Source organism: Arachis ipaensis, chromosome B10 (assembly GCF_059453495.1).
Source record: "Arachis ipaensis isolate K30076 ecotype BB chromosome B10, ASM5945349v1, whole genome shotgun sequence".
Classification (NCBI taxonomy): domain Eukaryota; kingdom Viridiplantae; phylum Streptophyta; class Magnoliopsida; order Fabales; family Fabaceae; genus Arachis; species Arachis ipaensis.
Genome location: NC_142435.1, coordinates 149622731 through 149647742, shown reverse-complemented (window position 1 = coordinate 149647742; position 25012 = coordinate 149622731). Strand labels below are relative to the sequence as shown.

General features: G+C 36.3%; 7 protein-coding genes across 10 annotated transcripts; 1 reads left to right on the top strand and 6 right to left on the bottom strand.

Annotated features, from left to right (window-relative positions):
* Window positions 1-218: 218 nt before the first annotated feature.
* LOC107621180 (cytochrome P450 71D9-like) lies at window positions 219-2060 on the bottom strand. Its single transcript, XM_016323215.3, has 2 exons — window positions 1152-2060; window positions 219-848 (listed from the first exon to the last, which is right to left on the bottom strand). Exons 1-2 carry the CDS (start codon window positions 2058-2060, stop codon window positions 219-221), a joined length of 1539 nt encoding a protein of 512 aa, XP_016178701.1.
* A 338-nt stretch (window positions 2061-2398) lies between these two features.
* On the bottom strand, window positions 2399-4700 carry LOC107624546 (cytochrome P450 71D9). Its single transcript, XM_016327045.3, has 2 exons — window positions 3707-4700; window positions 2399-3256 (listed from the first exon to the last, which is right to left on the bottom strand). The coding sequence occupies exons 1-2, from the start codon at window positions 4631-4633 to the stop codon at window positions 2633-2635; spliced, it is 1551 nt and encodes a 516-aa protein (XP_016182531.1). The 5' UTR covers window positions 4634-4700; the 3' UTR covers window positions 2399-2632.
* Window positions 4701-5207: 507 nt separating this feature from the next.
* LOC107622400 (cytochrome P450 71D9) lies at window positions 5208-7135 on the bottom strand. The gene is made up of 2 exons (XM_021115007.2): window positions 6073-7135; window positions 5208-5961 (listed from the first exon to the last, which is right to left on the bottom strand). The coding sequence occupies exons 1-2, from the start codon at window positions 6958-6960 to the stop codon at window positions 5338-5340; spliced, it is 1512 nt and encodes a 503-aa protein (XP_020970666.2). The 5' UTR covers window positions 6961-7135; the 3' UTR covers window positions 5208-5337.
* A 1237-nt stretch (window positions 7136-8372) lies between these two features.
* LOC148582073 (cytochrome P450 71D9-like) lies at window positions 8373-10234 on the bottom strand. Its single transcript, XM_016324277.3, has 2 exons — window positions 9254-10234; window positions 8373-9140 (listed from the first exon to the last, which is right to left on the bottom strand). Exons 1-2 carry the CDS (start codon window positions 10151-10153, stop codon window positions 8517-8519), a joined length of 1524 nt encoding a protein of 507 aa, XP_016179763.1. The 5' UTR covers window positions 10154-10234; the 3' UTR covers window positions 8373-8516.
* Window positions 10235-11739: 1505 nt separating this feature from the next.
* Window positions 11740-16577, bottom strand: LOC107622402 (splicing factor U2af small subunit B). 4 transcript variants are annotated; one of them, XM_088487026.1, is made up of 4 exons: window positions 15359-16577; window positions 13541-13637; window positions 13030-13396; window positions 12371-12952 (listed from the first exon to the last, which is right to left on the bottom strand). In XM_088487026.1, the coding sequence occupies exon 1, from the start codon at window positions 16325-16327 to the stop codon at window positions 15455-15457; it is 873 nt and encodes a 290-aa protein (XP_088343152.1). In that variant the 5' UTR covers window positions 16328-16577; the 3' UTR covers window positions 12371-12952; window positions 13030-13396; window positions 13541-13637; window positions 15359-15454. The 4 variants fall into 4 exon arrangements, with proteins under 4 accessions (XP_088343147.1, XP_088343144.1, XP_088343149.1 ...); XM_088487021.1 differs by having other exon boundaries at window positions 11740-13396; window positions 15438-16577; XM_088487018.1 differs by having other exon boundaries at window positions 11740-13396; window positions 13541-13632; window positions 15359-16572.
* A 1364-nt stretch (window positions 16578-17941) lies between these two features.
* On the bottom strand, window positions 17942-21708 carry BUBR1 (BUB1-related (BUB1: budding uninhibited by benzymidazol 1)). The gene is made up of 11 exons (XM_016326844.3): window positions 21306-21708; window positions 21157-21216; window positions 20560-20704; window positions 20298-20455; window positions 19829-19910; window positions 19679-19745; window positions 19536-19587; window positions 19244-19403; window positions 19069-19151; window positions 18354-18434; window positions 17942-18265 (listed from the first exon to the last, which is right to left on the bottom strand). Exons 1-11 carry the CDS (start codon window positions 21500-21502, stop codon window positions 18202-18204), a joined length of 1149 nt encoding a protein of 382 aa, XP_016182330.1. The 5' UTR covers window positions 21503-21708; the 3' UTR covers window positions 17942-18201.
* Window positions 21709-22378: 670 nt separating this feature from the next.
* Window positions 22379-24607, top strand: LOC148582072 (serine/threonine-protein phosphatase 7 long form homolog). Its single transcript, XM_088501412.1, has 3 exons — window positions 22379-22795; window positions 24262-24346; window positions 24471-24607. Exons 1-3 carry the CDS (start codon window positions 22379-22381, stop codon window positions 24605-24607), a joined length of 639 nt encoding a protein of 212 aa, XP_088357538.1.
* Window positions 24608-25012: the final 405 nt, after the last annotated feature.

The window sequence follows — 25012 nt, the reverse complement described above, 5'->3', positions numbered from 1 at the left end:
CTTCTCAGAATCTCACAAAATTACACCCAAAATTTATGGCTAATTAACCATGGTTGAATTAAAATTCAACTCATCTAGCACAAGATTTGAGAATATTGAAGTAAACATCTCAAACACATTTCATTAATCAGTTTGTATTATTCATGCACATACAAATCTATATAAGCAACATTCACAGCAAAATCTCTTCATTTCAAAAGCTATAGCTTCTGGTTGTGTTATTTATGTTGTTCATGCAAACAATGAGAAGCAATAGGAATCAATTGCAGGTCATCTTTTCTTCTAACAGTAACTCCAAATTGCTCAGTCATGTTCAAGTCCTCACATTTGACACCATTAGGAAGCTCCCAATCAAAGTGATACAGCAAATATGCAAGGGCCAGCTCTACATTCATCAAGCCTAATGTGATGCCTGGGCATATTCTTCTTCCAGCACCAAATGGAATGTATTCAAAATTGCTTCCTTTGTAGTCAATGCTACTATCAATAAATCTCTCTGGATAAAACCTCTCTGCTTCACTCCAGTACTTTGGATCTCTTCCAATTGCCCAAGCATTCACAATCACCTTACTTTTCACAGCTATGTGATATCCATTAATCTCACATGCTTCTCTACATTCTCTTGGAATCAAAAGTGGAGCTGGAGGGTGTAACCTGAGGGTCTCTTTGACCACTGCTTTCAAATACTTGAGTTCATCCATGTAAGTCTCATCAACACTTCCACTCATGTCGAATATCTCTCTCACCTCGACCTGTGCTTTCTGCATTACTCTTGGGTCCTTCATCATCTCTGCCATTGCCCAATCTATAGTAGTTGATGCTGTCTCACCTCCAGCTCCAAATATGTCCTAAGAAGTACATAATGATCAATTAGTTTATTTTTGATGAAGCATTTTACACACTCGTGCAATCACATCCGTTCTTTTGGATGACTCGTCAATGTGAGATGTAGTTATTTTTAATGATATGACATTACATAATTAGATGTACGTGTAAAACTACTTTAGCATCAAAATTAAATTCTGCAAACATATCCAAGGGGACACCTGAAAAAATTTATGCAAACACTAAACTATACAAGGGAAAAAAAGTAGCTATTTAGAATTCATGTAAAGATATATTAGATTTTACAATTTGTTTTTAAAACTTACCTGTATGATGGCTTTAATGTTATCTGTAGTTATGCATATATCATGGCTGGATGCATTACCACCCTCAAATTTTAGGAGAACATCCATGAGATCATGATCTGATTCATTTTCACCTTCTCTGGCTCTTAACTTTGCCTCTCTGTGCTCATTGATGATGTTTTCCAGTATTTGATCACTTTGTCTTTGCAGCCTCTCAAGCTTATGCCTCAAGCCACTGACAAGTTGAATCCATTTGGAAGAAGGAAACAAATCTCCTAAATCAAAACCTGCAGCAACCATTGTTGCTTCTTTTATAACTGAAATGTATTTTTCTTGATCTTTACATTTCATGCCAAATGCAGCCCTGGAATTGATTGTATATACTGATGAAAGTACTTCTTCAGTGAGGTTGACAGTTGATCCTTTCGCCGATGCAATCCTTTTTATGAGATTGGTAAGCTCTTCTTCTCTTATTGGCTGGAATGACTTGACCCTTTTGGGGGTGAAAAGCTCCAACATGCAAATCTTCCTCAGCTGTCTCCAATAATTTCCATAAGGTGCAAAAACTATATTTGTTGAACCATAAGACATTATTTCTGTAGCCAGAATTTTAGGCCTTGATGCAAACACAACATCATGGGTTTTCATTACCTCTCTAGCATATTCTGGTGAAGAGATAACAATGGTTGAGATCTCTCCAAGTTGAAGGTGCATCAATGGCCCATATATATTGGCCAAATCTCTTAATCTTTGATGTGGTTTGGATGTAACAAGATGGTGTATGTTTCCTATAATAGGTAGCTTCCATGGCCCTGGGGGTATGTTTGCAGTTGACTCAATTTTCTTGAGACTCCTTCCAATTATCAGGGCCAAAACAATACAGACTATGAAGGTGACAAGAGCTAGCAAGTCAAGGATCAGAGAATCCATGGAGCAACACAGATAAAAAACTAACAGCTGTTGTTTGATGAGTTGAAAATTACTGAGGCTTTGGTTTCTGCTTATTGCTTCTTGTTTTAGCCGATTTAGTTCTCCAGCAACTAAGATGACTTGGTAATTTTCATTGTCTGTTTGCTGCTTTGTTATTTCCGTTATATCTATTGCTTAAATTGTATCATATGAAGAACTTGTCAGAAAAAATATATTAAAGTATCTTTTTTAATAGGCCCCTCTATTAGTAATAATATACTAATACGTTTTAGTACGTTTAATTTTGATGTACTGATTGTGTAAAAAAGGTTCACGAAGGACTTCAATCATGTATTGTTACTTTAGCAAAAGTAACTACTTTTCAAATTCACAACTTGAATAGTCATTTGACACAAACTAATTTATTTAGTTTACATTTGCAACAAACTGATTCAGAAGTGATCTCTGCTAGAATCTATTGTCACTCATGATTTTATCCATTAGAAAGTAAACTCTGCTGCAAGCAGCAACAATGAAGATAGCTTTATTTCAGAAGCAGATAACAAATATCAACTCTTGTACTTGCATATGGTTTATGCTTCAAGCAAAGGATAAGAAGCAATGGGAACCAGTTGCAGATCATCTTTTCTTCTGACAGTAACTCCAAGTGCCTCAGTCATATCCAGTTCCTCACTTCTCATTTCACTGGGAAGCTTCCAATCAAAGTGATACAACAAATATGCCAGGGAAAGTTCAACATTTATCACGCCTAATGCGCTTCCGGGACACATTCTTCTTCCTGCACCAAATGGAATGTACTCAAAATTGTTCCCTCTGTAGTCAATAGAGCTATCAAGGAATCTCTCTGGATAAAACCTTTCTGGTTCACTCCAGTAGTTTGGATCTCTTCCTATTGCCCAAGCATTCACAATGACCTTACTCTTTTCAGGTATGTGATAGCCATTTATATCGCATTCGGATCTGCATTCTCTTGGGAGCAAAAGAGGAACTGGAGGGTGTAATCTGAGAGTCTCTTTGACCACTGATTTCAAATATTTGAGTTTATGGAGGCAAGTTTCATCAACACTTCCTTTCTTACTGAAGTTTTCTCTCACCTCAACTTGTGCTTTCTTCATTATTGTTGGGTCCTTTATCATTTCTGCCATTGCCCAATCTATTGTAGTTGCTGTTGTCCCACCACCAGCACCAAAGATATTCTAAAAAGTAATTATTAGTGATGTTAATCTAATATGGAAACAAATATGCAAACACAACTAATAATAAGGTTACTGGTTTATTATGTCATGAATTTCTTGTGAATAAGTGAATTTTAATAGAAGAAAAAGTTAAGTATCTCAGTCTAGTACTATTGACAATTTCTAACTGTATTTCTCTGCAAATTCAAAGCCTTAAGGACTATTCATGCTTCATTTTGCACATCAACTGATGAATATATTAATTATTATAAACAACTAAACCCATTATTTCTTGGAAATAACAAAATGGTTGCTCTTATTTACAATATTTAACCATTTAAGTTCACAGGGTAAGTTTCACAAATTTCTCTCTTATTGTCAATTACCAAGTGTATTATTATCCAAATAGACTGATAATGAAGATAACCAAATGGAATCTGACATAGCAACATGAAAAATGACTATCCTTACCAAGATTATAGCCTTGATATTGTTACTAGTTAAGGAGAAATCTTGGTTTGATCCATTACCATCCTCAAATCTTAAGAGAACATCTAGAAGACCTTCAACTTCACCTTGTCCTTCTTTGGATTTTGATGACTTTGCCTCTTTATGTTCATTGATGATGTTTTGCAGTATCTGATCCGTTTGTCCATGCAACTTCTCAATCTTAGGCCTCAAGCCAGAGACAAGTTGAAGCCATTTAGCTGATGGAAACAAATCTCCTAAAGAAAAACCAGTCCCCACCTTCGCCAATTCTTTCGCCAGCGATATGAATCTTTCTTGATCTTTGAATTTCATGCCAAACGCGGCCCTTGAAGTGACAGTGTATATAGTTGAAAACACCTCTTGAGTGAGGTCCACAGGAGATCCATTATTATTATTTGTTGCAGCAATGATTCTTTTGATAAGACTAGTGAACTCTTCTTCTCTTATCAGCTGAAATGAATCGACACGCTTCGAAGTGAAAAGCTCCAATGTGCAAATCTTCTTTAGCTGTCTCCAGTAGTTTCCATAAGGTGCTAAGGCTATGCTTGTGCAATCATATGATATAATCTTTGCAGCTAGAATCTGAGGCCTTGATGCAAAGATGATGTCATGTGTTTTCATTACCTCCTTGGCATACTCTGCTGAGGAAACAACAATGGTGAAGATCTCTCCAAGCTGTAGATGCATCAAAGGTCCATGTATTTTGGACAAGTCTCTTAATTTTCGATAAGGCGTGGATGTAGCAAGATGGTGTATGTTTCCTATGATAGGTAGCTTCCATGGACCTGGGGCTATGTTTGAGGTTGAGTTAATTTGATTGAGATTCTTCTTCTTCCATAGTTTAAGTGCTGCAAGCATGAAGAGGAAAAAGCAGAAGAGTGTTGGAAAGTCAAAGAGTAGAGAATCCATGGTGCATTAAACTCGATGCGCATGGCTCGAAGTTGAAACCATTTGGAAGGGGACAAACTTGCTTACTGCTTAACCAACTAGGTATTGTTAACTCTACCAGACTAGTACTATATATATGATTAACTAAGTATTCTTAAGCTTTCTGAGTTTGAGATTTCTTTAACCTGTTTCATTTTTTATTGAGAGTTTTTGTCAAGACTTGCTATTTGAATATTTGCAACAGGAGGGTGGTTGAAACTACTGTATCTTTGTCTGCTTCTATGTTTCCTTGAGTGGAATCTTATAAAGAATCTTCAAGTTTATGAACTTTTATGAGTCTTGACTTCTTTCTTCTTCTTCTTTTGCATGGCAATTTTAACACAGAATATTAATCAGGGTTAACTTAGATTATTAAAAAAGAAAGCTTAGTCAATCTTAATAAACACATATATAGTATTGGACTATTGGTGTTCTATATATCACTACTTATAACTACAAGAAGCTGACAATTATCATTCAAATTATATATGGACAATTTTTTTTATAATAACCAATGAAAAATAACTGTATTAATTAATATCAGCTAGAAAGAATATGTTGACAAATTGCCATTGATTTTAATCAATAACAACGATCACACAATCATGCAGCTTTATTTCAAAAGTAAATGACCAGAATCTTGATCAAAGGATACACAACATAGCATATTAGCATCTAATCTATGTTTATGTTTCAAGCAAAGGACTAAAAACAATGGGAACCAATTGCAGGTCTTTTTTTCTTCTAACAGCAACTCCAAATGCCTCAGACATGTCCAATTCCTCATGTTTCATTCCACTTGGAAGCTTCCAATCAAAGTGATACAACAAATATGCGAGCGCCAGCTCAACATTTAGCAGGCCTAATGTGCTGCCGGGGCATGTTCTTCTTCCGGCACCAAACGGTACAAACTCAAAGTTATTCCCTTTGTAATCTATGGAACTATCAATGAACCTCTCTGGATAAAACTTCTCTGGGTCACTCCAATAGTTTGGATCTCTTCCAATTGCCCAAGCATTCACTATGACCTTACTTTTGTAGGGAATGTAGTATCCATTGATCTCACAAGCTTCTCCACATTCTCTTGGAAGTAAAAGAGGAGCTGGAGGGTGTAACCTTAGTGTCTCTTTCACAACTGCTTTCAAATATTTGAGTTCATTGATGAGAGTCTCATCAACCTTTCCTATTCTGTTGAACAACTCTCTGATCTCAGCTTGTGCTTTCTCCATTACTCTTGGATCCCTTATCATCTCTGACATTGCCCAATCTATGGTATGCGCCGATGTCTCGCTTCCTCCACCAAACATATCCTAAAAAGTAATGATTAATTACTTGAGGTTAGGCAAAGCAAGGCAGTGATTACATTAAAAAAATTAAAAATCTTCTAACTAAAGAGTAAACAAGATCAAGATTATCCTTACCAGGAGTATAGCCTTGATATTGTTTCTACTTAAGCAAATATCTTGATTGGTACCATCTTCAAATTGAAGGAGAACATCCACAAGATCTTCATCATTTTTGCCTTTACCTTCCAACTTTGCCTCTTTGTGATCACTAACAATGTTTTCCAATATCTCATCAATTTGTCTTTGGAAACTCTCAAGCTTAGGCCTCAATCCACTCACAAGTTGAAGCCATTCCCAAGAAGGAAACAGATCTCCTACATCAAAACCCCCTGCAATATCTGTTGCTTGTAGCACAAGCGATATGAACTTCTCTTGGTCTCCACGTTTTGTGCCTCCGAACGCAGACCGCGAAATGATTCCACATATCGACGAAATCACTTCTTCAGTGAGGTTAACTGATCCTTCTTTTGATGACATAATCCTCCTAACAAGATTGGTGAACTCCTCTTCTCTTATTGGCCGGAACGAATTGACTCGTTTCGTGCTCAAGAGCTCCAAGGTGCAAATCTTCCTTAACTGCCTCCAGTAATTTCCATAGGGTGCAAAACCAATGTTTGTGCAATCATAAGAAATTATCTTTGCTGCTAGAACTGGAGGCCTTGAAGCAAAGATGATGTCATGTGTGTTCATAACCTCTTTAGCATATTCTGCTGAGGAAACAACAATGGTAGAGACTTGTCCAAGTTGAAGGTGCATCAATGGTCCATATTTGTTGGCCAAATCTCTTAGCTTTCTATGTGGAGTTGATGCAATAAGATTTGGTATGTTTCCTATGATAGGTAGCTTCTGTGGTCCTGGGGGTATATTTGGAATTACATCACTTTTCTTTCTTATTCTCAGAGCAGCAAGGATGAAGAAGAGAAAGAAGATGAAAGCAAGGAAGTTAAAGATTTGAGAATCCATGAAGATCAAACAGAAACTTAAGATGGATTAAAGTGCTGGTAAAGTAGAGAAGAAGATAGAGTTATAATTGCTTGGAGTCTCACTGTCTTGTGAGTTGTTATACTTATCTTTATCTGTTATATTTTTGTCTACAAGTTGAAATTATTGTATCTTTGTCTGCTTCTATCGTTTCCTTGAGTGGAACCTTTTAAAGAATCTTCAAGTTTATGAATTTTGAAGAGTCCTAGCCGCTTTTTTCTTCTTTTGCATAACAATTTTAACACAATATTAATCAAGATTAACTTGGAATATTAAAAAGAAAATTTTAGTCAATCTTAATAGACACATACATAGTATTGGTGTTCTATTTATAACTACTTATAATCTTTGAAGTACGGATACTTCGCTGAGTTGCCGTGTCGTACACATTTTGAACACGATATTCATTGGCATTCGTTCGACATGCGTGCCTGCTGTGTCTAAATGACATATCATTACGACTTATCTCCTCCTCCTCCTCCTCCTCTTTCTTCATCTTTTTTTCATTATCGTCATGGTTACCACCACCATACCACCACATCTATCTCCTCCTCCTGTTTCTTTTTTATTTGAATTTCTTTGATCTCCTCCTTCCTTTTCTTCTTACTCTTCCATCATTATCGTCATCACCAACGACACCAACATTTTACTAATATCTTTATTGATTCTGATTCTTTGTGGTAATCGAATGAACTGAAAATATTATCAAAACAAAATCATTGTATAATACCAAATGAATCGAAAATAGTCCATTATATAAATTCGAATTCAGAAATACTTGCATCACAAATGAACCGAAAATTAACGACAATACATATTAGAAGAAGACAATAACGATAACAATGATGATTATGATGATGATGATGGTGGTGGAGGAGAAGGATGAAAAGGAAGGAGGAGACGAAATTCCAAGAGGAGGGGGAGGAGGAGGAAGAGGAAGAGGAAGAGGAAGAAGTGTTGTTGGTGACGACGGTAACAAAATTGAAAAATAATAAAAAAGTAGGAGGAGGAGAAGAACAAGAACAAGAAGAATAAGAAGCACAAGGGAGGAAGAAAACGGGAAAAAGAAAAGCGTAACTCAAATCATTTAGATGTAAAATTGCTTGGATGTGAAGAATTACTCTTTTATATGTGTCCCCGTGTCTTATAAGATTTTAAAATTCGTGTGTCGACGAATCTCGTATCGTATCATGTGCCCAGTATCCGTATCATTGTCTATGCATCATAGCTTATAACTACAAGAAGCATGCAACTATCATTCAAATTATGTGTGGACGATCTTCTTCTTTTTTTTTTTTTCTTACAATAATCAATGAAAATTAACTAATCAATTAATATTCAGCTAGAAAGAATCTGTTAACTATTAATACTTATAATTGCAATTGATTTTTAGCTGCATTACAAAATCTCCAACTCTTTTGTAATCAATAACAATGATCACAAAATCATGCAGCTTTATTTCATAAGTAAATGACCATGAATCTTAACGCATACACAGCATAGCATTTCTTAATCAAAGACATAGCATCTACCTATGTTTATGTTTCAAGCAAAGGACTAAAAACAATGGGAACCAATTGCAGATCTTTTTTTCTTCTAACAGTAACTCCAAATACCTCAGACATATCCAGATCCTGACCTTTAATTCCACTTGGAAGCTTCCAATCAAAGTGATACAACAAATATGCCAGCCCCAGCTCAACATTTAACAAGCCTAATGTGCTGCCCGGACATGTTCTTCTTCCAGCACCAAACGGAATGAACTCGAAATTATTCCCTTTGTAGTCTATGGAACTATCAATGAACCTCTCTGGATAAAACTTCTCTGGGTCACTCCAATAGTTTGGATCTCTTCCAATTGCCCAAGCATTCACTATGACCTTAGTTTTGTATGGAATGTGATATCCATTGATCTCACAGGCTTCTCCACATTCTCTTGGAAGTAAAAGAGGAGCTGGAGGGTGTAACCTTAGTGTCTCTTTCACAACTGATTTCAAGTACTTGAGTTCATTGATCAGAGTCTCATCAACCTTTCCTATTCTGTTGAATAACTCTCTGACCTCAGCTTGTGCTTTCTCCATCACTCTTGGATCCCTTATCATCTCTGACATTGCCCAATCTATAGTATGGGCCGACGTCTCGCTTCCTCCACCAAAGATATCCTAAACAGTAGTGATTAATTACTTGATGTTAGGCAAAGCAAGCAATCTTAAATACTAAGGTCATATTAAGAAGCTTTAAACTAAAGAGTAAGCAAGAGCAAGATTATCCTTACCAAGAGTATAGCCTTGATATTGTTTCTACTTAAGCAAATATCTTGATTGGTACCATCTTCAAATTGAAGGAGAACATCCACAAGATCTTCATGTGATTCATCACTTTTGCTCTTTTTACCTTCCAACTTTGCCTCTTTGTGATCACTAACAATGTTTTCCAATATCTCATCAATTTGTCTTTGGAAACTCTCAAGCTTAGGCCTCAACCCACTCACAAGTTGAAGCCACTCCCAAGAAGGAAACAGATCTCCTGCATCAAAACCACCTGCAACAGCTGTTGCTTGTTGCACAAGGCATATGAACTTCTCTTGGTCCCCACGTTTTGTGCCTCCAAACGCAGACTGCGAAACGATTCCATATATGGATGAAAGCACTTCTTCAGTGAGATTAACTGATCCTTCTTTTGATGACATAATCCTCTTAACAAGATTGGTGAACTCCTCTTCTCTTATTGGCCGGAACGAATTGACTCGTTTCGTGCTCAAGAGCTCCAAGGTGCAAATCTTCCTTAACTGCCTCCAGTAATTTCCATATGGTGCAAAACCAATGTTTGTGCAATCATAAGAAATTATCTTTGCTGCTAGAACTGGAGGCCTTGAAGCAAAGATGATGTCATGTGTGTTCATAACCTCTTTAGCATACTCAGCTGAGGAAACAACAATGGTAGAGACTTGTCCAAGTTGAAGGTGCATCAATGGTCCATATTTGTTGGCCAAATCTCTTAGCTTTCTATGTGGAGTTGATGTAACAAGATTTGGTATGTTTCCTATGATAGGTAGCTTCCATGGTCCTGGGGGTATATTTGGAATTACATCACTTTTCTTTCTTATTCTCAGAGCAGCAATGATGAAGAAGAGAAAGAAGATGAAAGCAAGGAAGTTAAAGGTTTGAGAATCCATGGAGATCAGACAGAAATGTAAGATGGATTAAAGTGTTGGTAAAGTGGAGAAGAAGAGTGTTATAATTATTAATTGCTTGGTGTCTCAAATCTCAATGTCTTGTGAGTTTTTATACTTATTAAATTTTTGAAAAAAGGACAAATAGGTCCCTGATCTTTTGCTTCGCGAACATTTTTGTCTCTGACCATTTAAAAATACTTTTAAGTCCATGACCTTTACAAAACTTAGACGGATCAGTTCCTGACTAAGGCATTTGGACGGATCAGTCCCTAACGGAGGCATTTGAATGGAGGGACTGATCTGTCCAAATTTTGTGAAGGTCAGAGACTTAAAAGTATTTTTCAAATGTTAGAGACAAAAATGTTCGCGAGACAAAAAATAGTAACCTATTTGTCCTCACTAAAATCATCCATCAAAATTAATTATTAGTATAAATTATATATTAAAATAAATTAAATAATATATATTTATATATAAATATATAATAACTAATTTTAGTGACTGAATTTTTGTGTATAAATAATATTTTTGTTAAATTTTTATTATATTTTTGTCAAAAATTAAACGTGTGATATCAGCTTTCTCTTTACTTTTTATTTTTTTAGTCAATGATTGCCATCGTTGGTAGACCATTGTTGCGGTCAGAATTAATGAACGGTAACAGTTCACTTTTGGATATATTATTATTATTATCATCGCTTTTCATTGCCTTAGAGATATTTAATAAGAACGTGGTTGTAATTGTATTATTCTGACCTTTTTACATGTTTATTGGCATTATTCTAATTTAATACTCTGACATTTGTTAAGTTCACTTCAATTTTACTAATAAAAATAGGTTTAATATGCTTTTTCATTTTTAAAAATTGTATATTGAAAATTAACTATTAAATTAATTTAATTATTTATATAAAATATATATTAAAAATTATAAAAATAATATATAAATATATAATAACTAAAGAATTTGACACTTTTGTGCTACGATAAATCTTTTTCACTTCTAATTCTCATTATAGCATTCGAAAACGCTAGATTAATAACGTTTTGGTTTTGGTTGCCTCGTTCAATAATGTTGCACCAGCACCACATTTCTTTCTCCATTTATTTGGCTCTTTCATATTCTTTTCCTTTTTCAAACACGGTTAGCCGCTGATGAGTGTTCACATTGACATCTGAATATCTCCACTTCATAGAGTCCCATTTTTTAAAGTATAAAATTATAAAAATGATCCTCAAACTATTTTTTGGGTAAAAAAAATCGACAATACTTTAGCTATAGAATAGAAAAGGAAATTATTTATGTTAAGATACAATTATAAAATTAATTTTATTAAATTCTCTTGTCCTCTCCTCTTTTCCGCAGCTCAAGATTTGTATTATGTGACCAATATAAGACCTATAATTTTAAAATAGTCTGAATAGGTTACGTCAATGATGAAGTAATATGTACGTGTTAGATTTACTATAGGACATTACATAACGTACTAGTTAGATTAAATGAATTCTTATCATAGGAAAAATAAATATCTTCTAAAAAAATTTAAAATTTAAATAATCTAACTATTTGAAAAAAACAAAGCATTTTAAAACTACAACTAATGTAATTAGTTTAACAAAAAGCAGTTGTAATGTCAAGTTATGTTTAAACAACCTAAGTAACATATCAAAAGCAAGTGAATTTAAATACAAAAATCACTCTGCTCAACCTAATTATTCATAATATAGAGTATAGACCCAACGGCTCTTCATCAATAAAAGCAGCTGAAGCCTAAAGATTTTTTCTCAGCTATGCATGGCTTGAGGCATCCCAGACCTGTTGACCCACCAAAGAAAACACATAACATACTGGCGTATGGTTCATCCAATCATCCCAGTGAGTGCTGCAATTAACCACAACTAGACCATAACACATATCTCATAACATCCATTGGGTTAAGGAACTTTAACTCCTTGGACAAAAGGTGGATGACTCTGGCTTTGGTCTAAATTTTTCATGTAAAACTTATTAACACTCGCTTGATGGATATCAAAAACTCATGAAACAATTCCAAACAATACAAGAGTCTTCCAATCATATTTTATATTTTGCTTATATTACAACTGACTACAAGCCAAGAAACTGAAGCCATTCCCAATGGTCTTTCAATTAAAAACGACCACATAGATCCCTAAGTCTGTAACATTAGAAACCACATTAAAACTAGGCAACTAACCTTTAACCGTTTAACCAAACTGTAGCATTAATAATGTATGCCCCAACAGGCAGAATCAGATGTAAATGTGAAGTGTACACTTGCATACTCAGATCCTTTAAAAAGGTTCTCATTAAGAACATGCAAAAATGCACAACAGTTATTCCATGTATCAATAATGCACTACACATGGTGAATAAGTATAAATCCGTTCTTCAAATGTTTAAGAGTTCCTTTTCCAAGAAATGCCCATGATGCCTGCTCTTGCCGTAATCCACGGAGAATTTTTACAGGGATCTCCAAACTTTGTGCAATCTCGTATAGAGTATTTAGACCTGCTGGATGAACTTCACTAATCACTATCCACAATAAGCCTATGCCTATTTAGTCCTGTTTGAGGATACCAAAATTCACTCAAGAGTTTGTAAATAGTCTAGAAGAGAATTGCCTGAAAAATTCTGTCACTTATGCTAAGAAGGGACTCCTACTTTGAATAAAGCTGATCTCAAACTTCTTCCCCATGGATAGTGCACACTTATGCAAGCAATGCTATTACCCATAAAATAACAAACATCCAGCCAATTCCTAAGTATCAATCTACACCCTAGAGCAGAAATTTAAGCTATCATCAGAGGAAGCCTAACGAAAACTAGGAATATGGTACGCCAAGTATACAACTACCTGGCATTTTTTTGGATTTTGGTTGCAGGTACCTACTGCTACATCATAGGCTATTAGTGGCCATCCTTGTTGACGAGTGAACAACAATTTTTTCTTATGTGATACCTTCGCTCAAGAAGCCCATGAAAACTAGGTTGCAATGCTTAACCTAAAGCAATCAGAGTAGCCAAATTGATGGCAAAGACTAAGCTGTATCTGGTCAGCCTAGGAATTAGGAGAGCTCAAACACCACTATAGCCTAAGCGGCAGAAATAAGAAATCCCAACAGATCATAAATAGCCCATCTTAGTTGTCCCATATTTGTAGTATTACACTTGGAATCATCAACAACACTTCCCTCAAAACATGCCTTTATACACCTATAGTGCTGTAAAGACAACAAAGAAAGCATGTTATAATTCACAGGTGGACCTGCTAGAATTAACATGGGAAGAAAAGGATTCAATCTTATAATTAATCACCAGTGTTCAAAAATAAAAATAACAACTGAAAAGGGAAACATGCATCTTACAGGAGGCAATTCAACCCCAATCTGGTTAATCTTTTGAACTGCAAATCCTACATCCCAAGAACACCAGCTGCACAACCAATCCCCCTAAGCACCTATCCTACATGAGAAAAGGCACGCATGTGAAGTTCTTGATATTGTACAGCTGAACAAAAAGGGAACAGCAAATATATACAAGCAGGAAGAAACTGATGAGGGTTTTTCTGCCAGCTGCCAGCAGTTTAAACACAGAAACGTTCCTATTACATAAAAATAGACACCTGCCAATAGTTTAACAGTGAATAGCACACTTGCAGCAGTTGGCGGCTTGCAGGACTAAAGCGATGGCATATACGAGAAGTGCAGCTTTTTCAATAAACATGGAGCATATCACATTACTATGAAATGCTCAATACGGTTTAAAAATTAAACTAGATAGTCATCTTAAAGACTTCCACAACAAAAACAACAAAGGTCCTGAAATTTCAAAGTATTTTTAGGGTGTTAAAAGGAAAAGGAAACAAAAACTGGCGAAATTAGAATAGAGACAGCAGAAAAGGAAGAAAAGAAGATCAGTGACACAGGAAAATGTGTATGATGTGAGCCTCTAACTCCTGTGAATGAAAAGGAGAGAATGAAGAGTATATCTGACAGGACAAAAATCCAACCTAGTGACAAATAGACATCAATCAATCATTTAGTGGACAAGTGCAGCAGAAAAATGGGATGCAGAAGAAAAACCAACTGAAGTATTGCTTATTGGGAAAGCAATATAGCCCACACCCAGAAGCAAAGAATAGAGATTTAGAAAAGAGGGCTGCAGTATCACAGACTGCCCAATAGTTCAACTTTCGACAACAGACGTAGTAGCATCAAGCACTTCACCGATCCAAACAGGCATGACAGAGCATGAGAAATAGGGTGTGAGATCAGAACAGATACTCCTCCAAAATAGTCTCAATGAATAGGTGCTTCATTTATCTGTCAATGCAGAATGAAAGTTGCTATCTTGCCACAGCCAAACCACGTGTCATTTGCGATCGCCTATTGTACGCATGTGCTATAAGATGCTATAAGCAGTTGCAACAGATCACTGTCAACCACTATGAAACCAGGAATTGAATCATCCAGAAGGCAGACAATATAAATGAAAGGGAGTAGTACTACACAGTCTACATCACCAACCCCAAAGGAGAGACCTTTTGTCCAAGGTTTTTTACCTACTTATTATTAACAAGATACATATTCTAACCTCATAAATTTTGTTTTAAGGTTCCAACTTAGGCAAACACTCAAATCAAGTCTCCTCTCACAAACTCGAGCCTCGACAACCCGACACCCCCCACCCCCCAAAAAAAAAAACACAAAAAATAAAATTCAGGTCAACCATCACATACTAGCATGTTTGGCATCGACAGGCTTAGCATCAAATTCAACACATTGAAAAGTTAAAAGCAAAACTGCATCATCAAGATTCAACAACAACACACACACACACAATATTGAAATTTTACTGCAACAGGACATAAAGCAAAGCTATTCAGTGTGCAAACCAATTGATCCTCTAAAAAAATCACCTAAAGGTAAAGCCACCTAACATTAGGCTGAACTAACCACGAGCTAGCATGTTATCATTAGTTAACGCTTAATTTATTACTATCCAAAAGTTCGAACAATACCATACGGATGTTCAACAACATAGTAAAAGACAAAATACACTCCAGAAACTAAGTAAAAATAAGAAGTTCTATCATAACTTCCACCCTACTATAACATACACAGACTTCATAGAAGTTGAAACTTCATACTAAATTTGAAATAAAACCCAGTAAAAATGATTACCTCAAGTCACAAAGCAACTTAAAATTAAAAAACACAATGTTAGGTTCATCAAGATTCACAACCACTTCAAAAATAATACCAACAATTACTTCAGGTTCACTGCTTCTCCTCCCTCTCTCTGTTCCACTGCTCGATCCTCGCCCGCCTCTCCTCGCTCCCTTCCCTCGCCGGGGGGCTGCCGCTCCTACTCTTCCTCCCAGGACTCCCATGCCTCCTCCTGCCGCCGCTGCCATCTCTCTCCCTTCCCCTGTCCCTATCCCTATCATGCCTGTCCCTGCTCCCTTTCCTATAATCCTTCTCCCTGTCACGCCTATCGTAATCCCTCTCCCTCCTATGCCGCGGGCTCGCGCTCCGGCTCCGGCTCCTGCTTCGGCTGCGGCTAATATGATACCTTCCTCCGCCGCGGTACCGGCCAAAAAGCTTCCTCCTAAGCTCCCTACCAATCAACTTAACATGCATGAAATTGCAGTAACCGCCACGGTTACAGCTGTTCTCCTCAAACTGGCGACACGTGGCCTCACGAAAGTCAGTAACAGGTGAGAAATCAGCAATTATAGGGCGACCAGAATAGAACCTGCCGTGCAGGGCGGCGAGTGCGGCGGCGGCTTCATCCTCCTCGCGGAACTGGACGTAGACGTTTCCGATCATGTGGTCAGCAAGATTATCGCAGACGTTGAGGCACTCGATGTGGCCGAACTTCGAGAGCTCCTCGAAGATATCCTCGTAGAAGTCTTCGAAGTGCTGCTGGATCTTGCGAGGGTCGAGAGGCTGGCCGTTAGGGTCGACGCCGGGGGTAATCATGTCAGGGCGCTGGTACATGTTGGAGAGGAGGAGAGTTGGGGAGATCGTAGGGCGGTTGTGGAGGCGGGAGCAGCGGTCGCCGTGGCGGCACGCTCCGATCTTGAAATAGAATGGACAGTTGACGCGGTCCTTCTCTGTTCCGAATATCGATGCAAGGTGCTCCGCCATGATGTGATGCTGCCTCCTCTTCTTCTTGCCGTGTTATTATTGATAGGGTTTTGTGTATTATTGATAGGGTTTTGGGAACCCTAAATATAAGAAAGAAGAGGGAGGTTTATTTGGTGAGAAATAGAGGTAATTGGTGAAATGGGTGAAGGCTGAAGAGGACGGATCTGAGAGAAAGGTGAAGGAGGAAGGAGGTGTTGCTGCTTCCAGTTCTTGTGAGATTGGATTATTATGGAAAAATTAAGAACGAAACAAGCGAAGGGTTAATCTTTAACAAGTTTTCTGATCTTTTATTTTTTGATATCAAAAGTTATTTATAAAAAATAAATTTTTATTTTTAAAAAATATATAAAGAATGTATATTTTTCCTATACGAATAATAATAGTTAAAATGACATGCTAGTAGCTAATAATTATCAATTATGTATAGATAACGATGCCATAATTAGTTTCTCTTTCAGTGTTTTATGATTTTTTAAAAATATGATATGCATGTATTTTTTGTTATAAATTTATGGAAAAATGCTATATAATCAATCACTCATAAGTATTTTATCAGGTTTTAAATCTAAAATGTTAACTATATTAATTTTTTATATATTCACTTTCCACTTGTTTAGGAAATTAATATCTAATTTAAATTAAATTTGATTTTATTCCTAAAATCTCTTAATCCTAAAATTAATTATATGAGTTTAGGATTTAAAATTTAAAATTTATTATTTATTATTTATGGTTATCATTTAGAATTTATAATTTATTAATTTTATTTTAGTTATGTTTTGTTTTAAATTTAAATACATTAATTTTCAAAAAAACTTATTTTATTTTATTATTATTATTGTTTTATCGAAGATATAAAAACTCGAACCCGCGACCTCTTATATAAATATGGGGAGACTATCTCATTTGAGTTTTAACTCATTAGCAAAGAGACTTAAATGTGTTTTTTGTATTTATTTAAATTGGTTTTAATAGTCATTGGTGGAATAATTACTGAATTTTATTACAAGTCCAATTGTAAATTTATATGTTCTTGTAAAATATTATTACGAGGTGTCTATTTATCTTTTATTATTTTAAAATATTATAAAAGAAAATGTGTGATTAAAAGTTATTAAAAAATATTTTTTATGAATTTTCAATTCATTGGATATATTAAAAACTTAGGGTTTAGTATTATAATATTCTTAATATGTACTTTTATAAGATAAAAGTTAGCTAAATTCTTATTAAATAGATTAGAAAAATCGCTCTATTTTTGTAACCTTTAACAACCACGCCACCTCCAAACAAAAAAAAAAGGATTTTCTTAAGTTTTTTTTTTTTTTTTTGATGAATTTTTCATAAGAATGTTGAGTTTATGCAGTTTCCCATCAGAAAGTAACTCAAACTGAATAAATGAGTTTTCATGATCTATGGAATTGAAGTTATCTTAGCCTTAGGTTAAGATTTTTATTATTTATTTTTAGTTTACCATTGGTGTCTACTAAAAGAGAATTACTGAATTAGATACATGCCGTAAATTCTAGGTGTCAAAAGTCAGTGGTATATATAAGACAGTCCTTTAAATAATCTTATAGTAGTTGTAATTCTTAAGAAGTGCAATTAGAGGAATGATATTAAAAACTAGTACAATACATTCATAAATTTTACAACTTATTTCCAAATAATGAAATGGAATCAAAGCAACCAAATATGTCTGTCTTGTATTACAAACTTGGGCATATTCTCAATTCAACCAACCAACCAAACAATAAATTCCATTACAAACTTAAAAAGGAAACGTGGATCAAGCTTTCTAGGTGAAAGCTACTAAAATTCGTTTAAGACAAGGATGGCAAAGTGCTTCATCAAGCATGATTCAACGATTTCAATTATCTGGGGAGACTGCTTTGTGGGAATTTGCGTAATGGATTCTTCCTTATTTGCTCTGTTTCCCTGGGGAGAAGAAACAATACACAAGCGTCAAATCTGGAAAACACATCGGTATATGATCATAGTGCACAAATTCCAAGGTTGGGATTACCTTTTCAAATCCTTTTCGTTCTCCCACCTAAGCTGCAGCAAACGTGAGGACTTCTTACTCTTTTCTTTCACGTTTTGTGATCTGTGCAAGTCATGCAAATCGGTGGATCAATAACTGCTGTATACAATGCTTTCTAATGGAAACAATAATTAACTGGCATATCAAGGATGAACAGAGGCATATAAACTATCATGCTAGTACTCATTGAAAATAGACATGTTTTAAGCTATGCTTTGCTCTTGCTTTAAATTGACTTGTTCGTTCATCCTATTTGCTAGTATTCATTAAAAGTAAATAATGTTTTAGCTAAGCTTTGCTCTCACTCTATTTTTAAACATATTCTTCTTTCATGCTATTTGCAGTTGAGAATGCCAAGGACCGTTGTAATATGAGGAAATGAATGATGAAAAATGATAAGAATGCTGAAATTTTTTCATGCTATTTGCTAGTACTTACTATAACTAAAAATCTTTGCTCTTTTTAAAGCATACTCATTTTGTTCTTTCATGCTATTGGCTAGACGCTGATATCACGATTCCAAAGGTATTTTTTGTGTACCCAAAAATGTGAGGAAAAGAAAGAATTAAGGATGATGAAAATTATTAGGATGTGGAAAATTTCCACCCCCTTTGGCTGAGCTGATTTGGAAAGAACAAGATTGAGTATGGAAGCATCGCTATGAAAACCTAACAGCAAAACTAGTGATTCCACTTACTCTTGACATTCTTCATCAACAAACACTGGTATACAGGCACTTGCAGTAGCTATTCCAGTTCTAGTTCCAGGTCGCTGTGGAATCTGAAATCATAGTGCAATAATGTAAGAAGAATATAATAATATGATCAACCATAGAAAAAAAGACAGGCAACGTTTGTGTGGGAAATTTGCACCTTGTAAGATTTCCATTTGCCAGGGATTGCATTGTTTTCCTTGTTTCTTTCAGCTCGAGGCCCAAGTGTGTGCCAAGAGTTTGATATGTCGGTCTGATGAGGGATGGAATCATCACATCCTACTGAATCTTTATAAACAGAAAGTGGAGCTGCTCCACTCCTGCATAAAAGGAAAACATGTAGAATCATTTAGGAAATTACAAGCGCTTTGCAATACAAAATCATCTACAGAGTGCAGATAGCACACATTTCCCGCAAAATCATCGCCCAGTTCAAAAAAGAGTACAATTACCTGCTATTATTACTATCAGATGGATCGGACTTGAAAGGGGCTAGGTGTGTACCTGCAAGATACAAAGAAAATTTCCATGGCTAGTTAAATTACCTGCCATCCAAAATTTGAGACAGAAGGTAATATACAGAAAATGGACTCACGGTTTTGTCCCTTGGCAAGGACAGTTCCAAAGCTACGCACTGGTGCTGGTGGTTTCTCCATTGAATCCTACGTAGTGGAAGCAACTTAGGGTTAAACAATTGCATATAGATCCTAGAATATAGATAAGTAAAATAGGGAACATCACATACATCTGTCGCTTTTGACCTTGCCATTGAACGTGCAACAAATTTTCTATAAGCAGCCTTCAATTTCTCAACAGGTTGAGCATTCCTTCAGAACAGGCAATTTAATGAGAAATGATATTTGCAACTTTACCATATGCAGAAATCATCAATGAATCCAAGTACGGCATCAAGGTCCAAATCTAACAAATGGCGTTCTTTTCCTCTCAAGAATGCAGACACAATCTCACTTTCCACCTTTCAAATTTTGTACGTGTAATATTAAATCATAAGGACAGACACTATGCACAATCAAACCAATATAAAATAATCCTCTCACAAAAATTCAACCCACATGTTACAAATTACTTATAGCAGCAACTATTTAATCAAATAATCATGAATGATTTTTAGGATGGTAGTATGGTAGTGAACCATTCAACCGGCATGAATATGAAACAGTGAACAATTAGTTTCATAAGATGAGTCTCACTACCTAGATATGCCAAGTTCCAATATCCGATTAGCAGTTTTAATCTTGTTCTTAGATTCCAAGTGCAACCCATAGGAAATGTAGAAATCAGAATGAGTTTTTCCAATTCCATTTGCTTCCAGAAAAGCATATATAACTTCTGCATCTAAGCAATTATCTGCCTGCAAGATCATCAATTGCTCAATGTTCAAAAACAAGTTCTCAAAACTAACAAACTGCAGCAACTCTATTCAAACAAAGAGAATGCTCATAGAATGAAACCCACGTATTCAAGCCACACTTTGAGGTAGCGCAAATCATCCTTATAGCGATCTGAATCCCAGAAGGCCTGCACGCACTTCTCGTAGATCACCACAAGCCCAGAACCATCGCCGCAGGGAGGAAACGCCTCCTGAACCCACTTGATACACCTTCAGTTCCAAATAAAAATAAATCAAGGGTTAGTTAACGAAGCACCCCTGATGTTTGGTTTGCATTTTCATTTTTTTGTTTTCATTTTCATCATCTTGTTTTCACTAAAAAAAAACAAAAATAATATCGAGAAATGAAAGCGCAACAAAATTTCACATCTAACAACATACAATCTTCCTCTCTTTCAAAATTAACACTTAACCCATCGATAATTAGTATCTTTAACCTAATAGATACATCTACAACAACAGAATCGCTATCCAATAGTTGAGCTGTTCCTTTCTATCATCGCATCACAATTTATGTCTGTGCAAGCCGGTAAATAAAATCAAGTTGAGCTATTGCTTTCTATCATCATATCACAAATTATGCATGTGCAATCCAATTTATCTCGTGTAAAATATAAAAATAAATAAATAAATCGGTATATGCGTGAAATCGTGATACTTACTGCAGCCACGGCAGAAGAGGATCTTCGCCTTTGTACTCGTCAATCGCTTCAATCAGTTTCCTGAGAGAGAGAGAAAAGCAAAAAGAAACTGAGAACAAAAACATGCGGTGAAAAAAGAGAGTGAGAGAGAGAGAGAGAGAGAGAGAGACCTTCGGTGTTCGTAGAGGGAATTCTTGAGGTTGTTATCGGTGTAGGACTTGAGAGCGTGGTTCAAGAGGTTAACGTTGCGGCCTCTTTTGAGAGGCCTGACGTTCTCCTTGAAGGTTTCCCACTCGTTACCGGTTTGCCTCTTCGACGCCAGAAACTCCGTCTCTGGATCCACCTTCTCAATAGCCGTTTCCGCCATAGTTGCTCGAAAATGAGTTTTTGAGAGGAAAGAGAGCGTTGAGATTTTGAGATTCAAACTTTTGAAATTAGCATTTTATATTATACCATGACGATGCTAATTCTAGCCGTTGGTGCTTGTCGACAAAAGAACTTGGAAAGAAAGGACTTGAATTATAGATTAGATAAGAGGTAAATTAGTAATTAGCATCTATCATAGAAAGATCTAAAAAGATTTTAGAAAAATGACAAATAGATCTCTAACATTTTGTTCCGTGAATATTTTTGTTCCTGACCATTGAAAAATACTTTTAAGTCCCTGACCTTCACAAAACTTAGACGGATCAGTCCTTCCGTCTAAATGTCTTCTTTAGGGACTGATCCGTCCAAATGTCAGGGACTGATCCGTCCAAATTTTGTGAAGGTCAGGGATTTAAAAGTATTTTTCAATGGTCAAGAACAAAAATATCGGCAGAGCAAAAGGTCAAGGACCTATTTGTCCTTTTATCAAGATTTTATATAAAGTGGCTAAGAATTTGTTTCGGTGAAAACTAATCCTTTTATAATGTAATACTAAAATATTTTATTTTATCTTTGAATAAATTTTTATGCCATAGAAAATAATTTGTTTAGAAGATTTTTTAACTTTAATAAAATGTTTTAAGTTTTTATTTTTTGAAAATCTTATTTTTAACACAAATGCTATATGCACATAAAAAAAGTTATTATATATTTATGTGTAATGTGTGTTATTTTATTTGGTGTGTTCATGAATAGAATCATATATGTGTGTTATTTTATTAAGTTATTATATATTTATGTGTAATGTGTGTTTTTGTTAATATAGTTATATTATACTGGTACTTATAACGGAAATGTGATATTGTAGGGTTTACGGATGTTGATATGTGATCACTTAAAGCCGCTGGATTCATACAACCAAATTGTTGAGTCACAGTTACGCGAGACTGGATTTTATTATGTTTCTCAAATTGGAGTTATCCAATGTCAGTCAGCAATGATTAATGCTCTGATTGAGAGATGGCGGCCTGAGACTCACACATTTCATTTTTCGGTTGGTGAGTGTGCCGTGACCTTGGAGGATGTGGCGATAATTCTCGGTCTGCCGACAAATGGTCTTCCGGTTACAGGACCGACCATGAGTAGTTTTGAGGCATTGGAGGCCGAGTGCTTGCACCAGTTTGGGGTTGCACCGAGGAAGACGGACTATAAAGGAAGCTTTATAAAATTAACGTGGTTTAGGGGTTTGAAAGATCGTATAGTGTTGAATGATGATGTTCACATTCAGATGTATGTAAAGTGTCACATAATATTGTTATTCGGGACAATTCTGTTTGGAGATAAGTCGGGTGCAGTGGTGCATTGAAAATTTCTACCTTTGCTCCGTAACTTCGGTGGGATCATACAGTTTAGTTGGGGTTTGGCATGCCTGTCACACTTGTATAGATCATTGTGTAGGGCAACTCGTGTCGACTGCAAGGAGATGGATGGTCCGCTGACACTGTTGCTTACTTGGGCTTGGATCCGGCTACCATTTCTAGCACCGATTCCCGGTAATCCCCGAGTGTTTCCGATTGCAAACAGGTGATTTTGATCATTGAAAGAAATTCTAGAAATTGTATTTTGTTTTCCACAAAATAAGTTAACTAATGGATTGTCTGACAGCAGGTGACGTAACTGAGATCGTGAAAACTATGCCTACCAATATAATTCGCTTGCGCACTACAGGAGGTTGTTGGATGATCTACAAGAAGGACATGTATGTTGTAAAATACTAGTACCGAATTTAGCTTGGTCAGTGAATTAATTGTTCTGTAATCATCTAACTGTTTCGATGTGTCCAGTTTGTTTGGCAGGGTTATGGCATTGGAGACATTAACCCAGACGTGATTCCTTTAGACATCCGTCATAATTTGGTTATTTGGAGTGCCACGGTGCCACTTATATCCTTTAAATGCATCGAGTGGCATGCATCTGACAGAGTCAGAAGGCAATTTGGCTTGAGATAGGGTGTTCCTAATCAAGAGCGGGATCTAGGTGCATCACACGGCGAGGTTCTAACTGGGCCTAAGAATCAAGATTGGGTCGATACCCACTCTTTTTTGGTGATGCAGTGGATCAATCGATATAGTCACATTCTTGTTGATGACTTGGTGCCTTTACATTATCCATTGGAAATTTATATACATTGGTACCGAGAAGCATTCGGTGCCCACTTGCAATTGTCGAACCTTTTATTTCAAGAGAATCCAAAAGGTCCTCTACCACCACTGCCACCGCTACCGCCACCGCCCACCACCACAACAGGGGGTTGAGTATTTTGCACCATATGTTCTTGACACGCATCCGCCTGATTATTTTTCAGCGTCAGTCCCGGTACATCAACAGTATTGGGGTGGTCTACAGTTTGAGTCAGGGGAACAACCTTCATTCAGTCAACTGCTTGGTTTCATGGCTCCGGAGCCGGGTCAGTCACATTCAGGTAATTATGTTGACATTCCCACCGATCATCAAGCACATCCGAGTGGTATTACACAAGTTAGGAGGTCATTGGATTCGAGACCTCGGGTTCGCACTTCCTCTGATAATTCTGGAGCCAGAATATTTGTTGACTCGAGCAAAAGTGCTGAAGCAGCGGGAGGAATTATACAGAGTGAAAATCCTAGACGTATTTCGATGAGTCTAATTCAAGAGAGTAATAGGACAGTTGATGATGAGACTGATGACTACCTAGTAGACCATCCAGAGGATGAGGATGAGCATGAGGATGAGGATGAAGATGAGGATGAGGATGATGACGACGACGATGCTGTTGATGAAGACTGCGACGATGATCCAACGCCTAGTGCAGGTAAAATAAACTGTTGATAATGAATTTCTATTGGTAGATTCATGCTGAACTTCTATTTGTTTTACATAACGAAGTGCCATATGATTACTTGCATCCTACATATGTTGTGTTTCGACAGGTACGACCATAAGTGAAAAAGGTAAAGGTTATAACTTTAAAGCTGATCCTCCATGTCGGAGTGTGAATCGGTATACACCATCCGCTTTTAACAGGATTGCAAAGAAGTGGAAAAAGTTATACAAAGATATGAAGTAGGCAACGAGGAAATAAAGTGTTTGATGTTGTTATTTAAGTTGCATGGATTGTTTGTGTTAACTAAGTTGTTGCATTTCTTTTGTAATGGACTATGTTAATTAAGTTGTATGGATTAATTGTGGTAATTAGGTTGTTATTACTATTTGTAATTTGCACAACAAGCAAGCACATGTCGACACGGAATTCAGTCAACCTGGAATTCACCACAGTCGCACCGATGTTGGCATAGGTTAACTGCATACTCAACCCCACTAGGCATCTCATGTACTTCAAAGACTTCATTTTCTCTATCAAAACAGCTAACCGGTATGTTTTCCGATGCTCGTTGATTGCATGCAGCTTGGAGGTCACAATCTCAGAGAACACAAGTCCAGCATTAATTCGAGCCTCAGCCTCGGCTCTTTT